At 36.3% G+C, this 15,483-nt stretch overlaps 1 protein-coding gene across 2 annotated transcripts in view; it reads right to left on the bottom strand.

The window, feature by feature from the left end:
* Positions 1-908: 908 nt before the first annotated feature.
* Positions 909-15,483, bottom strand: part of LOC107555391 (transforming growth factor beta receptor type 3-like) — a 140,008-nt gene continuing 125,433 nt past the window's right edge. For both annotated transcript variants that reach the window (XM_016238169.1, XM_016238168.1), the window contains 4 exons: positions 14,791-15,087; positions 11,345-11,504; positions 7,502-7,609; positions 909-2,301 (listed from right to left, as the gene is read on the bottom strand). In XM_016238169.1, the coding sequence (XP_016093655.1) occupies positions 2,183-2,301; positions 7,502-7,609; positions 11,345-11,504; positions 14,791-15,087 (684 nt within the window). In that variant the 3' untranslated portion in view covers positions 909-2,182. The remainder of the gene's footprint in view (positions 2,302-7,501; positions 7,610-11,344; positions 11,505-14,790; positions 15,088-15,483) is intronic.

Raw genomic sequence — 15,483 nt, 5'->3', positions numbered from 1 at the left:
CCCTTTAAAGCAGTTTGGATTTTAGAGTTTAGACGAGGGCCAATAACATAGTTAGGTGTTTAATATAAAGTATTTATTATTTTAGGCTCTTGCTTCAGGGACTAAAACATCCCGGACGAGCCCCCAGTTTTATGTCTTTATACAGTATATTATTAATATACCACTTTATATATTCCACTTGACTATTTTAAGTGGTTCATCGGGGAATATGAACAATGGGCCTCATCGTCAGAGTCAACCCTTCTCTCCACATCACCTAAACCCAAAATAAACTCTTGATGACCTACACTGAGTCATTATTGATTAAGACTCAAAGCCTGCGCCATGTCAAGTGAATCCCCCCTAGTATATTTTTTTCTGTAACCTATTGTGATTTGGTCATCATGATCTCAAACTGGAAAAAATAAAGTTGATAAACAGTTTGACAAATGACATTACAAGTAATATTATTCTGAAAAACTATTTTCATGGAAACGTCCCATAAATGACACAGTCAGTCGATCAAGCAGACTGACAGTCTGGGCTCTTCATGAGAAGGTGATGTCATACTCTATGTCAATTGCCCCACACTGGACAGTGTTGGCCAGTTTGAAAATTATGACTTCACAATCCTCTAAGGACTGTTCCTTTTTTAAATAAGAAATGTTATTACTACTTTATATTATTATTACATTATTTTAATTTTTTTTAATTGACTCTGATGCTGTCCAGTCAAATTTTGGCAAATTCTGTCTATGTTAAAAGTCAGTAAATTGTATATGTCGGTGTAGGCATATATATGCACATTATGCTCATAGGTGTGGGTGCCAGATCTCCACATGGTCTACATCAAGTAATGAACTCATTGTCGAACAGTACGGTGATTAAACAGTCCTAACACAGGATAACAATACTTTATATCATACACAGCAGAAATAATGATTTTTTTGAGAAATGTTGATTTTGTGTTCACTTTAGTAGTAGGTTAATACCTAAACATACACACCGCAGGGGCTGCTGTAACATTAAAAGACAGGAAAGTAAATGCCCATTCTTTAGCATTAGATTATGTACATCTTTTGTGACTATGCACATCAACTCCTTCTCAACAAATGCTCATTTTGATTTTTAAATCTAAGGACAAAATATCAAAACATTACAGTCTGCTGTTTGCTGAAATCCTTACTTTTTTATACTAATGGTGAATAATAATGCCCAACATTTAAAAATCACATTTTATCAAATCTATAAGTCCAATTAGAGTCATAAAATGCTTATTATTATTATCTGCAATTATCTGTACATCAGAATTTGGGTGGAAAAAAACTATTATTCCACTAGGACCTACTACTTCTTATCATCTTGCGAGTATCTTTTAAAAGGCCAATTCTGGGAAAGCGCTTGTGCATGTACATCTGTAAATTCATTCATATTTGCCTTTATGATTAAATTTATCATTTTAAAATTATCTTCTAAATGGTGTGTAATCTTCTGATAAATATTTTGTTCTAGTTAAAGCTTTTTATGGAGTTATTTCCACTTTAAATCTATGCATTTCATACAATATTCACAGAATATACATCATTTTACAATATTCCAAAAACTGTCCTATACATTGAAAATGCCTTTGATAAAGGCTTTTAAACCATTCACTCATGGCGTCTGAATCCCGAAGACCAGTCAGAATTACACAGAATTAAATGATTGGCATTTGGGTTTTAAAAAAATCAGATATTGAATAGTTTATATTGATATAGGCCTATTTATTATAGATGTCTCCTGTCAAATTTCTGAAATATGTATGCTTGATTAGGCAAAGCACTGATCTTTGTTTGAGTGAAGACTGAGCCTTTGCGTAACCACGCAGAGTACTAACTGTTCCTCTAGACCGACTTCATGCCATAATGACTGGTGTAAACAGCCTTTGTTATTTTCACACTGATCTCAACCATAGATGGCAAAACAACACTCTTATGGGGTTTGAGAAAAAAGCAATATTTAAAAACTCTCTGGGATCTTGATTTGGTTATTTCCCTCACCTCTAAATGTAGCTTTTTTCATCCGTTTGGATATTCAGTCTAAACATTTCAGTTCCAAATAATGAAAATAATAAGGCCTCAGGTTATGCTACGAAACACAGATTCTTCCACAAATGTACAAAGCAATGGCAGATACCAATGGAAGCATCATCAGTCCAGCTGCTCTATGCATTACTGCTGCTTGAACACGGTGTGCTCTGTGTGCTGCCAATGCTGTGAGCCGCGCTGCTGTTCTCAGACACCGGCAGGGACTTTGGCACCTGCTGCTTTGGTCCTGTGCCACCTGAAGAGGGAGATGGATAAAGAGGACGTTGAGGCTTACAGAGACACATAGAAAAAGACAGTGTTCAGATTCATGAAGAAAACAATGACTCGCACTAAATGTGACTTTCTGTAAATCAGGTCACTCAGAATGACAGAAGCTGTTAAGCCGTGAAAGCATAGTAACCCTTTAAGACATTTATTTCAACATTTATGATTTTTTTTGTGTTTGTTCTGTTTTTTGCATTAAGTGTTTTTGTTGGTGCACTTAAGAGTATATTCATTTTGTGCACTGATTAGCTTCAGAATAGCTTCAGTAGCAGCAGACTAGAAAGTTTGATACAGATAAATATGTTTGATATGTACAGTATCACCATATCACCATCTTTACTCTTAAAAATAAAGGATCTATGGTTCCAAGAACGACTTTTAAAATCCATGGAACTCTCCCATTGCACAAAAAGGTTATTTACAGAAAACAAGCTTTCTTTAGATTACTAAAATGTTCTCCACACTAAGAAAATGTTTTTCTTTTAAGAGCTGCTCACTGATGGATTCTTTGGGGAACCCAAAATGGTTCTTTATGGCACTGATGCAATCTCTCATATTTTAAATATTTTATTTATAATATGTGACCCTGGACCACAAAACCAGTCTTAAGTTGCTGGGGTATATTTGTAGCAATAGCCAAAAATACATTGTATGGGTCAAAATTATTGATTTTTCTTTTATGCCAAAAATCATTAGGATATTAAGTAAAGATCATGTTCCATGAAGATATTTTGTAAATTTCCTACTGTAAATATATTACAGCTTAATTTTTGATTAGTAATATGCTTTGCTAAGAACTTCATTTGGACAACTTTAAAGGCGATTTTCTCAGTATTTAGATTTTTTTGCACCCTCAGATTCCAGATTTTCAAATAGTTGTATCTCGGCCAAATATTGTCCTAACAAACTATACATCAATGGAAAGCTTATTTATTCAGCTTTCAGATGATGTATAAATCTTAATTTCGAAAAATTGACCCTTAAGACTGGTTTTGTGGTCCAGGGTCACATATTTATATTTTAAATAGTTTAACAATTATATTATTTATTGCTGTAATATAATTTTTCATCTTTAAGTATTTATTTAAATGTATTGCACCACCTGACATTACGAGGAACAACAAATATTCATCCCATCCCAGAAAACACCTTTGTACCTTCTTTACCCCTAAAGGGTGCATGTTAGTACCTTAGAGTAGTAACACAAACCCTTAAGGTAGTAATATGTACTCTTATTGTAGTATTATAAACCCTTTTGGGGTAAAGAAGGTACAAAGGTGTCCCTTTGATGGTACTGCCACAGTGACAAGCTATTATACCCCCAAAGGTACACTTTTTGCAAAAAAAATTCTGAGAGTGTATGCAATATTAATTATTATATATAGTATTCTCGCTGTGGATTGCCTGATCGGCTTTCACCGTGGACGAAGGAGAATCCAGCGCGGGGTTGTCACGTGGTTGCCGCAAGCCAGCCGGCCGCGCTGTTCTCAAGCCCACCACAAATTAATGTTCTTTTTAGCAACATCATATGACCCCTTTAATACTATCAAACCTACATAAACTTCCATTTACACTTACAAAAGGATAAATACAGCATTGGCTCATTTCCACATGGTCACCTATCTTTTCACATATCTTTTCACATATCAAACAAAACACTGTCAACAGTTCTCCCGTCATCTTTTGTTTAAATTACCACTGGACTTGAATTGCTTTCCCTTAAGGAAACGTGCATTGCTGTATTTGAATTTGGCCAAAAAAGGCATCTAAGGAGGGTTGTATACTCAGTTTTGGAACAAGACTTAACATCTGTCTCATTCTTCTCTCTTTGTCTTCACTGATTATTGTTCTAGATGGATATAAACATTCCTCTATCAGAGGCCTCGACTCTGAAGCAGAGTGGCAAGTAAGAATGCATGTAATTCATCTTGTAGAGAGCTTGCGCCTGACAGAGGGTTGAACAGTTTTAATCCAATTCCAGGTTTGCTTTACATACTTGCCATTTGACTAAAACACCAATATTAAGAAGCACTCCGCTCTCCTGCACTACATACATCTTAAATCTCTGTAAAAACTCTGTAAATGAATTCCACTAATCCACTATTGTAAATTGGAAGTGTGTTTATATGCGTGTGTGTTTCTCTTCTCAGCTCAACTGGACGTGTGTCTGCTTTCCTGTTTTAGGCCCCTCTGCTGCTAATATGTGCCAGAGATGTGCTGCCAAGAGCTCCAGCTAAAAACAGCCTATTTCCTCATCCAGCGCTGTGTACTAGACTCAGAGGCTTATCTGCGTCTGTACACATCTTTATTATGCCCAATCATCTTGCGAACGTACACAGTGACATCAGCGCGCAGACTAACAACATATGTTGGTTATATAATTATATCAAACACTACCCCAAACAGAGATGCATTTTGGTGTATGTGTGAGAAAGAGTTTGATGGTAGCTTGTTGACCTCTTCCACTCGACCGTGTCACTACTCTGTGTGCACAGGGGCAACGTCCTTAACCTATCAGTGTGATCTACGACAGGGATGGTGACAGGATTACAGGAGCTGCTTTCTAACAGACTCCTGCAACATTCCACATGTAACTTTCCCTAAAATAGAAGCATCTCTAATGTATGTTTTACAATTATGTACTCATAATCTTGCATTCATTACACATTACTCTTTTAGTGTAAAAGAGTGAAGGATGTACATTACATTACATGTGAATTGAATGTTTTACTATACTATACTATACCAGTGTTGTTATTGTTAAGTAAAACTACATTCAATAAAAAAAATGAACTAAAATAAAGCTAAAATTAAATATAGTATGAAATAAATATTAAATTAATAGACAAATTTAAACTTTTAAATACAATAAAATAAGTGCTAATAAAAAAGTACTAAAGCTAAAACTGAAACAAAAAAACATAAAAAAATATTAACAATGACAAAACCACATAACAAAATTAAAAATTTAAATATAAAAATAAAAGCTATTTCAAAATATTAATAAATAGTATAAAACAATATAGATAATACTAAAATAGCATTGTACTATGCTACACTAGGGGTTTAGCAGCAAGAAGGAACCAAGGTTTCCGCTGAAAAAAAAAATGTAAATGATTTTTTAAATACATTTAGAATTACTCCAATGGTTAGAAGAAATATGCTGTTAATTAACAAAATTAAAGTAAATTATTTCCATATAATATTTGAATCACATTTTGGCTTTAGTACAATGAAAATACAAAAAGCCATATATTTAATTTTTTTAAACCACATGTTTTCCTCATAATATCACATTAGCTATATTAGGGGTTCTTGGCAAAAGAAAAAAAAGTAAAAGTAACGGAAAAACAGACGATAATTCTGTGGGTCTACCTGACAGAGAGAGAAGGAGGATTTTGCCTTTCATTTCACCAAAGCCTCTATCTGGCATTTTCTTGCACCTCCCCGGGGTGAAGACCACCTCCGTGTTTTCAAATGTTTCATCTTTTAGCATTTTTTTTTTCCAAACACAAAAAGCACTTGGGGTTAACGTCAGTATCAAAAATGATTCCATATAGGGCTATTTTAGTATGATTGAATACTTTACAATACCGTGGTTTAATAGGCTTTTGGCTTGTATGAAGTAATCAATGCCATTATGAGAAACACATGGCTGGAATGATCAGAGTTTACGCCACAAATACACTTTTTTTTTCTTTTAATTTCAACATTTTACAAGAGAATAAAAATCATGGTTTTGACCTTAAATGAACTTAAAGGTTAGTCAAATTCAAAAGTGTCACCCTTCTGTGGGTCTACCTGACAGAGAGAGAAGGAGGATTTTGCCTTTCATTTCACCAAAGCCTCTATCTGGCATTTTCTTGCACCTCCCCGGGGTGAAGACCACCTCCGTGTTTTCAAATGTTTCATCTTTTAGCATTTTTTTTTTCCAAACACAAAAAGCACTTGGGGTTAACGTCAGTATCAAAAATGATTCCATATAGGGCTATTTTAGTATGATTGAATACTTTACAATACCGTGGTTTAATAGGCTTTTGGCTTGTATGAAGTAATCAATGCCATTATGAGAAACACATGGCTGGAATGATCAGAGCTTACGCCACAACTACACTTTTTTTTTCTTTTAATTTCAACATTTTACAAGAGAATAAAAATCATGGTTTTGACCTTAAATGAACTTAAAGGTTAGTCAAATTCAAAAGTGTCCCCCGATCTGAGATGCCAGTATAAACAGGCAAATAATAATAAACTCATTCTCTGGGGTTACCTGATCTGAGCTCTTCAGTCCCTTTTAACAACAGTGAGCAGAAACACAGCTGGATAATGTCATCCCAACTGAATACCACAGGCAATATTAATAAAAATTACACTGATTTATGTTTTTGAAAAAAAACCTGGAATAAAAATGAAAGCTAATAAAAGCTAAACATGACTTCTTTTATGTCAAGATACGGACATATCCAAGATATACATGTTCTAAAAACTCAAAAATAGATCAAATCCAGAATGGCTTTGATCCTCAGTCAACATACTGATACTCATCGGCCTACACAACTGCAGATTCTGGAACAGTGACTCCCTTCAATCATGTGCCATGAAATGGTAGCAGATCAACGGCACTGAGGACAGAAACCAGTGGCTGGACTAGCGGGAATGCAAAAGGGTGGAAACGGGGGCTAAGAAAGCACATGCACTTCCTCTGGAGGGTCAACAGAGGTTGTTGGCCTGGCGACAACAGGGCAATGCAGGGAGGAGGGGCGGGTGATCTTGGCATTCAGAGGGAGGATTGTATATGTATTTTCCTGTGAGGCCTGGAGACACCCTCACAGCAGACAGGGGGAATTCCAGTCCCCTTCGGGCTATTGTACCCAAAATACTGCTGACCATTCAGCAGTCCCCCACAATGCCTGAAAGAACGGAAAAGACAGATGCTCTTCTGCTGACGAACGGGATATATTTACGAGCTGGGAGTCAATATGTTATTGTTAACATATCGCTGCTGCTACGAGAACTGGCAAGCCCTTCCGATTATCAAAAATGAGCAAGTTTCCTCTCTTATTTTGACAATATGATAAATGACAATGCATAACTCTCAGTACTAACTAGTGTGATGCAGGGAATGGGAATGAAGGTCAAGGCTGTGATGTGAATTTGCAGTATTTTCTCACCTGTATGCGAGTAGATGAACCATAGAGCTCCAGTCAGAAGGGCTCCAATCACAAAGGCAGCAAAAGCGATGCCCACCACAGTTGGGGTGTCCAAGAAATATATAATGCCTGCAAGAAAAATGTTAATAAATATATTAAATTATGTCTGTTAAGCATGTAGTGGTTAAAATTTCTCACTCTGTGGTCAAGGTTTCAGTACAGCCTTCAGTACAGCTTGGTGAACCGTATGGTTCACATTTGTCAAAACATTTGACTTCTAATGTCTGTGTTTTATCTCAGGATAGCGTGCATGATATGGTTCATGATGTTTGATGTTTACATGCTGTGTGGTGTAAGTGTTTGGTGGCCATGTGCTGTATAAAGTAATAGCACATGCTTTGAATGGGCTTTGCAGTGGCATCCGTGAGCAAGCCAAGCATCTCCTTGGACTCGCGCCACAAACCGAATGACTTTCAGAGCTCTAATTAGCTCTAATGATCACTGATCACACAGCACAATAGACCCTGTGTGGCCGCCAGCTTCACACCCTGTCTGGTTCAGCGCCAAAATCCCAAGCACAATAGAGGCTATTCTCAGAAAGAGCACCTTCAAATTTTCATCTCCTCTGACAGACTGATGACAGACTATCGCTGGAGTGCTCTGTTACAACAAGAGTGAGCGCTTTGTAACAGCTCCCCCCTCATGCTTTACCCTTTACCCTGAATCCCCACCAGAACCTTCCCCTATATCATATCTGTCCAGGGCAACTCAAAAACATAAAGCTTGCCATCAACATAATTGTCTATATATATATGTGTTTTTGAGGCCTGGGCAAAAGAGGGAGTATTAAAATGTTTGAGGATGGTACATTTTTTTTATGGTTCTAAGATTTTACCTACCCTACATTTTTAAAAGTATGAAAAATGCCTTTAATACACTGAAAAATGGATTCCACTGATTTTCCTAATACTGTCTTTTTCTAATACTGTCTCATACCTGTTTGGAATGCAAATGATAACAAAATGTTCCATTTTTGAGTGTATCCCTTTAAGCAAGGCAGAAAATCAATAATAAAGTATAATCTCAGCATGTACTGTATTTACGGCTTACAAGAGGAAGCAAAACAGAACAGAGAACAAAAGCTTGTATGTTTAGAGGATTCATGGGAGAAGCTATGTCAGCTCAAAGCTCAGAGCCAGGGATGTGGTTTACTCTGCCATTGCCATAAGTTTGGCTGAGCTACTCCACCCACAATCCCTGTAAAGTATCTCAGAGGGAAGTAAATGAACTAGCCCTAATGAGTTGGACAATATTTCTATGTAGTCACCACCGCCCAAGATCTCGTCCCGAGTGTCAGAACGTATTTGTGCTGTTCTTTACTTCGCCCTTTTTAGGGCTAGCTGGGTTTCAGAAAGGAAGTAAACTTGAGAGCAAGAACAATAAGCTTGTGTGTATTTTTTGGACAAAGATGGGACAAACTTCAACAAGATGATGTGTTTGCCTGATTCAGCAGTATAGAGTAAAGTAAAAATCTCATTTATTTTATTCATAGAAAAATACTGTTTTAGCAAAAACATTAATCTATGAAGACAGTTGTTAGGTGATGGTATATAATTTCACAGAAGCCACAAGTTACCATGGAAGTTGGAATCCAATCACACAGACAGTCCAAAAAATCGTTGTTGATTATGTCATTCACAACACTTCACGGAATGAGGAGTTCTTGCCTCATAAAAAGGTAAAGTACACAAAAATATAAACCGTAAAGTAAAAATCTCATTTATTTTATTCATAGAAAAATACTGTTTTAGCAAAAACATTAATCTATGAAGACAGTTGTTAGGTGATGGTATATAATTTCACAGAAGCCACAAGTTACCATGGAAGTTGGAATCCAATCACACAGACAGTCCAAAAAATCGTTGTTGATTATGTCATTCACAACACTTCACGGAATTCTTGCCTCATAAAAAGGTAAAGTACACAAAAATATAAACAAATTTTTGTCCCAAATCAAGTTTTTTTAGTGCTGTTTTATCTCAGACCTGACTGGTTTGGTTTAACACTTAAATTTTGTTGTTAAATATTCTTTTTTCATAAGGTTTTGGAATACGCTACACAACTTCAAGATGTTTTTTCCCCCTGATTTGCTTTTTGTAGGAATCGGTGCTAGTTCCTGAAAGTCAGAACCAGTCTGCAGATTTTGGGCTGTCAGATTTGACAGATCTCACTGAAAATTGTGTAGCGTGTGATGGCCACAGCCTGACAGACTGAACTTGTCCAGTTGGAGGATATCAAATATGTTGATATTTTAAGCCGATTTTAAAACACATTTTATTTGTCATGCGTCTCCTAGAAAAGTTTGTCATGTCCACAATAACTTCAAAAGCAACCTGAACTTGATTAGCAGCACATCAATTTCAAATTATTACATTTACAACAATCTAATTTGAGTGTGTACCTTCGTTTTAGACCATATGGATAGGGAATTATTGTTTTCTGATCATAAATCTGTTTTCGGGTGGCAATGATTTGTTCTGCTGTGTTTTTCACTAAGCAAGGCACTCCCACAAACTGCCCTCTTTGATTTGTAGATTAAGCCAAATAATTTGGGATCCTGTCCAGAGCGGTGCTTTGAGCATTTTTGAGAGGTTGCTTTTCTGCCATGTCTGTACAAGAGTTGTCTTTGTGTTCAAAATGAGACACAAAGCCTGTTTTCATTACTTTTATGGCATATCTGTGTTTACCTAATCCACACCAGAGAAAATAAGCCTGGCGTTGGCAACATACACAAGCCTGTTTATGAAGAATGAGCCCACATTGGATTCATACTGAATTCACATACAATCAGGATTCACTCCCGATTTCCCAGGTATGTGTCATCTGCTTGCTATGGAACTGATCTTTGATTCTTTTCCACTCAGAAACAACTAAACCTACATAAGACTTGACTTGAGGCAATAAAATCCCAGCTTGCATCCTACAGGAGTGGCAATCATTTCCCTAATCAAGTGTGACTAATAGACACATGCTCCATTTGCTACAAGCAGCACATCAACATTGTGTTATTAAACCGGAATGATTTTCATTAAGGCTGTGAGTCAGTAAAGTCGAATCCCTCTAACCGCAATAGGTACAATAGTGCCAAGAGGATGCAGGGAAGAGAACAAATCAGTCATGGTCGAATTAAGTTTCTTTGTGAAACATTTAGACACCACCCTGCTGTCCTCTAGTACGCTACACAATCTATATATGGCAAATGCACTCTGCCGTAAAGGAGACTGCAGGTATGCAGTGCATAAGAGCCCTTTTCTTTATCACTGTCATTTTTTTTTCTTATCCTCCTCTCCCCTATTCCCCTCTCACTGTATGGGAAAGGGAGGCCTTAAAGAATGTTTAAGTGAAAACAAATGCTATCCAGAATTGGAAAGCTGGTCTTTTTCCTCTCCTCTGATGCATCTACGAGTCCCTTGTCCCACATCTCTAATGAACCACATACTGTATACTCTCAAACCAAACCACATTGAATGCACAATAAACACACACATGCAAACACACACATACTCAACACTGCCACATATTAAAAGACTCCAGATGGGAGTAATGCGCCACAAAGCAAGACAAGGCCTGTGATCTATGAGTGACTGACATATACAACTTCAGACGCACACATTCTCCCATGATGCTTCATATACGCTATGCTCTTCAAAATATCTAAGCCTCGAAAAAATAAAACAGCTTCTTCTATAACACTGAAATGACTGGAGTCTTCCTCTCATGTGAATGATTTAAAATATATTTTTCAAAGGACTGATTTTTGTGGATTTTTTTATTAGAATATATATATTTTTATGCGATATTTACCTGGATGTCGTGGACCAGGTGGCTCCACAGGTACGTTAACAGTGACAGGTGTGTTGTCGGAGACGACCACAATTGGCTTGGTGATGGTCTTGGTGTTCTTCATCATGAGGAGGATGTTGTCCACACTGAGGTAAGTGCAGGCTTCATCTGGTAACATACACTACAAAGAGAGAAGCAGAAACGTTAGAACAAGATCCAGGTGTAATCTTTGGCATAAATAAAAGAGCTTACTATAATAAACAGGCTTACAACGGCACTACTTTTATTATGAGGAGAGGCCAGATTTTGGAATCTGCTGCAATTTGGCAAACAGAAAAAACACAGATATTCTACATGTATAAATGGGGTGTTAATGTAGGACTCAGCAATAAGAATTTTTACCAAAGATATTTTATATTTTATTTTTAGTAACATATTTTGAAGTGTATTTGTATACATTTTATAAAATGTGTTCGAAAAGGAGGTACAAAAGTTGTAATTGGAGGAAAACCCTTTTAAATGGTACACCTTTGTGTCTTATTGATTTCTTAAGGGTGCATATTAGTAATTTAAACGTACATATTAACCTTTTGAAAGGGTACCACCACAGTGATAGCTTTTGCACCTTTTTTTTCTATCATACCATTTGTTGCAAAACATTACTGATTTGTTAACTGTACACAACAATGCAATACTGGCCTTAGAATCAACTGGCCTGAAACACTCTCACAGTGACCCCATCAGACCATCCTTATTTTTAAGCCCTGTGACGTACAAAATTTTAACTTTGTTCTTTATAAGCATGGATTAGTGTATATAATAAGCCATTAAAGCCATTCTCTGTGTTGCAGCCATTATGCCCGAGCCAAACCAAGCACACGCTCTTCACAGAGAAAGCACATATAATTTCATACACAGATTATATGGTTTGACGTGTCACGTCTCTTATCCTCATCCAGATTATGACTGAACAGTAAACATCTACTAAACAATTAGTCACTTCCAAGATCATGTTAGGTGAAACATAAACAACCTTAATGTGCAATATGATGATTAGAGCGTCTGAAAATGCTGGAGATTAAAATGATTATGGCTCGAAGCAAGGGAGGAAGGAAAATTTGAAAAAGGACAGTGAAAGTTGGAGATTTGTTTTTCCTCTGTGGATGGTAACTGAAGTAACCTAAGATTTACGCATCCCGCACTCACAGAGAGTGGATTGATGCTAGCAGCTGGCGTAGAGTGACCCGTGCCAAGGCAATGAATCGAAAAGCAACTCTTAGGATGGACAGCAAAGTCAAACAGACTATTTAAATGAATTAAAGGTTGTGTTCATGTTGTCCATATAATAAAGCAACTACTCTGAAAATACGTCCTAGGGTCAATAAGTTATCTGCGTTCCTGTGCTCTGACTTAATGAGATCTGATAACCCTGTGCAGCCTAAAATTAAACAAACATACACAGTGCAGCTAATTTGGATTCGGTTAATGATGCTGATAATGCAGCTGATTGATTTTCAATCAGATTGTGTGAAAGCCAATACACATACAGTTTATGTTAATCAGTTAAAACTGATTTGTATTGGAACAGTTTAATGAATTGGAACTGTGTTATCGCAGGGTCATCTATAAAGATATGTATAAATAATACAAAGATAGTATGTAAAAGAAAGAGAAATGCATATATTATGATAGCAAAGATGAAGGAGGTAAAGGCTATGTACCAAAACCTGGTGAGCTGCCTTACTGCCTAATTAGGAAGCTTCTTTTTAAGACAGCATCATAACTGAAATGGAAGTTCATGAGTAAGCTCTACATAGCAGCCCCTCTAGGATTTTGTTATCTTGAACATGAGAATTGCTGCAAATGTAATAAATTGTGGCATTATTTGTGCTAGCTTTTTGTTATCTTTCCAAAGTATTTCTGTAAAATCATTAACCTGAGGGGAGAAATGCAATATTAGCCAATCAAAACTCAATGTGCAAACAAATAGTGCAATACATCATACCTGTCCTGCTGTGAATTTGATCATAAAATGATCAGAAATGGACTGGTGATAAAGGCCACAATTGTTTTCAGTGATTAAAGGGATTCACCTAAAAATTAAAATTTGCTGTTAATTTACTCATCCTCAGGCCACCAAAAAATATAGGTGGCTTTTTCTTCAATAGAACATTAAGAAGATTTTTAGCTGAAACCGTGATCCTTGGTCAATCATAAAATGCAAGTCAGCGGCAACAGCCACTTTGAGAGTCAAAACAGTATATCAGAGTACAAAAACGTAATACCCTAATGATATATTGAGGTGTTATGAAGCAAAACTGGAGATTGAGGTCACTTTATTTTAAGGTCCAATTCTGGCTATTAACAAATTGTTAACTATGACTTTTGCCTCAATAAACTCCTAATTTTCTACTTATTAATAGGTAGTAAGGTAGTTGTTAAGTTTGGGTATTGGGTGGGATTAGGGATGTAGAATATGGTCATGCACAATATGTGCTTTATAAGTACTACTAAACAACCAATATGTTAATAATAGGCATGCTAATAAGCATCTAGTTAATAGTAAGAATTGGTCCCTATACTAAAGTGTTACCAACATTGTTTACTACATTATTACCTGTAATCCATTCATTTAAAAAAGGACAGTGAGCCAATACACCTACAGTTTAAATGAATCAGTTAAAAACCTACTTTTAGGAAGTGGAACTGTGGTATCACAGGTCATCTATTAAGATATATATAAATAATACAAAGATATTAAATAAATGAGGAAGAAATGCATGTATAATGATAGCAAAGTAACTTGTAAATCTGTGCTGTTCAAGCTGCAAAATATTTTAGACTATTTTAAATAACCAGTTCAAAAGAATAACTTGTTTAATCACTCCAGACCACATGCTTTAGGCTATGATAAAAGATGTCCAGTTTCTAGCACAAACCAATCATTTCACTTCATAAGACCTCTATATAACGTCAGGAACTCCGGGTATTAATTTTGTTTTCCATTATATGTTTTTTTTTTGTTGACACTCAAGTGATGGTAGCAACTGACTTGCATTGCAGGACCACAGTTTCCGCCAAAAATCTTCTTTACTGTTCAACTGAAGAAAAAAAAAAGTCACCTTTATCTCGGATGGCCTGAGGGTGAGTACATTAACAGCAAATTTTCATTTTTGGGTTAAATATCCCTTTGAACAAATGTACAGGTAGCTACAGGTAATCTTACTGAGACTAATTCTAATTATACAAATACATTATGATTATTGGTGAGTTTTACTGCAAATCAACACAATACAGAAAATATTGTGATCATTTTTAAGGAAAAAAAATATTTTGGTGATGCAAAAATAAAATTTAAAAAATTCGCAAAATCCTGACACAAGTGGCAATTCTGTACATCCTACAAAATATTTTCTACAAAGGCAGCTCATTAGATCAGAGCTGCTATGTTAGATGATGGTTTCTACCTCTGGCAGGTTCATCTTCTTGTCATTTCTTCGGGTGCAGAGGGACATCTCACAGTGCAGGAAGATCAATGATACATCGAACTTTGATCTGTAGGTAAAACTGAAGCGTTTTCTGTCCATCTGAACATGAGGGATGGGGAAATCGCCTCGCTGAGGGTAATAGCGCACAGAGTCGTCCTTAGGACATATGTTCTCTATGACAACATAGTCCGATGGTGTAAGAGGACTGGAGTCTGGAGATATGAAGCAGGTCTGGATCATGAACCCAAGGTTAGGATCGGCTTTTGTGGCTGAAATCTGCGGAGAAAGGTCACATGTCTCTGTTAATAAAGAAAAAGTCATTTTTCTGTGAGACAAAATATGTTTCTGCTGCAAAAAAATAAAAGAGAGAGACAGCAAGACAAAGAGAAAAAGAAATACTGCTTTCTTTATCTTGATTAATACAACTTTTTGACAATTTTTCATAAATATCATCAAAAGTGATTCATATAGTAAGAGATGGATCAGCAGAGTGATGCTTAGATGCTATATTTATGTCTAGTCCTCTAGCAGACACACTCAGTCTATCTTTTTTGATCAGTCTGAGTGAGTTTTTTTCCACCAACTCTCTCAGGCATCGATTCAAATCAGCAAATAACGTACAGAGGCTGTCGATTTGTTTTAACACAGCAGACTGTCTAAAGAAACACTGTC

The sequence above is a fragment of the Sinocyclocheilus grahami genome, unplaced genomic scaffold, assembly GCF_001515645.1.
Source record: "Sinocyclocheilus grahami isolate Dianchi unplaced genomic scaffold, SAMN03320097.WGS_v1.1 scaffold533.1, whole genome shotgun sequence".
Classification (NCBI taxonomy): domain Eukaryota; kingdom Metazoa; phylum Chordata; class Actinopteri; order Cypriniformes; family Cyprinidae; genus Sinocyclocheilus; species Sinocyclocheilus grahami.
This window is presented reverse-complemented; position numbering and strand designations above follow the sequence as displayed.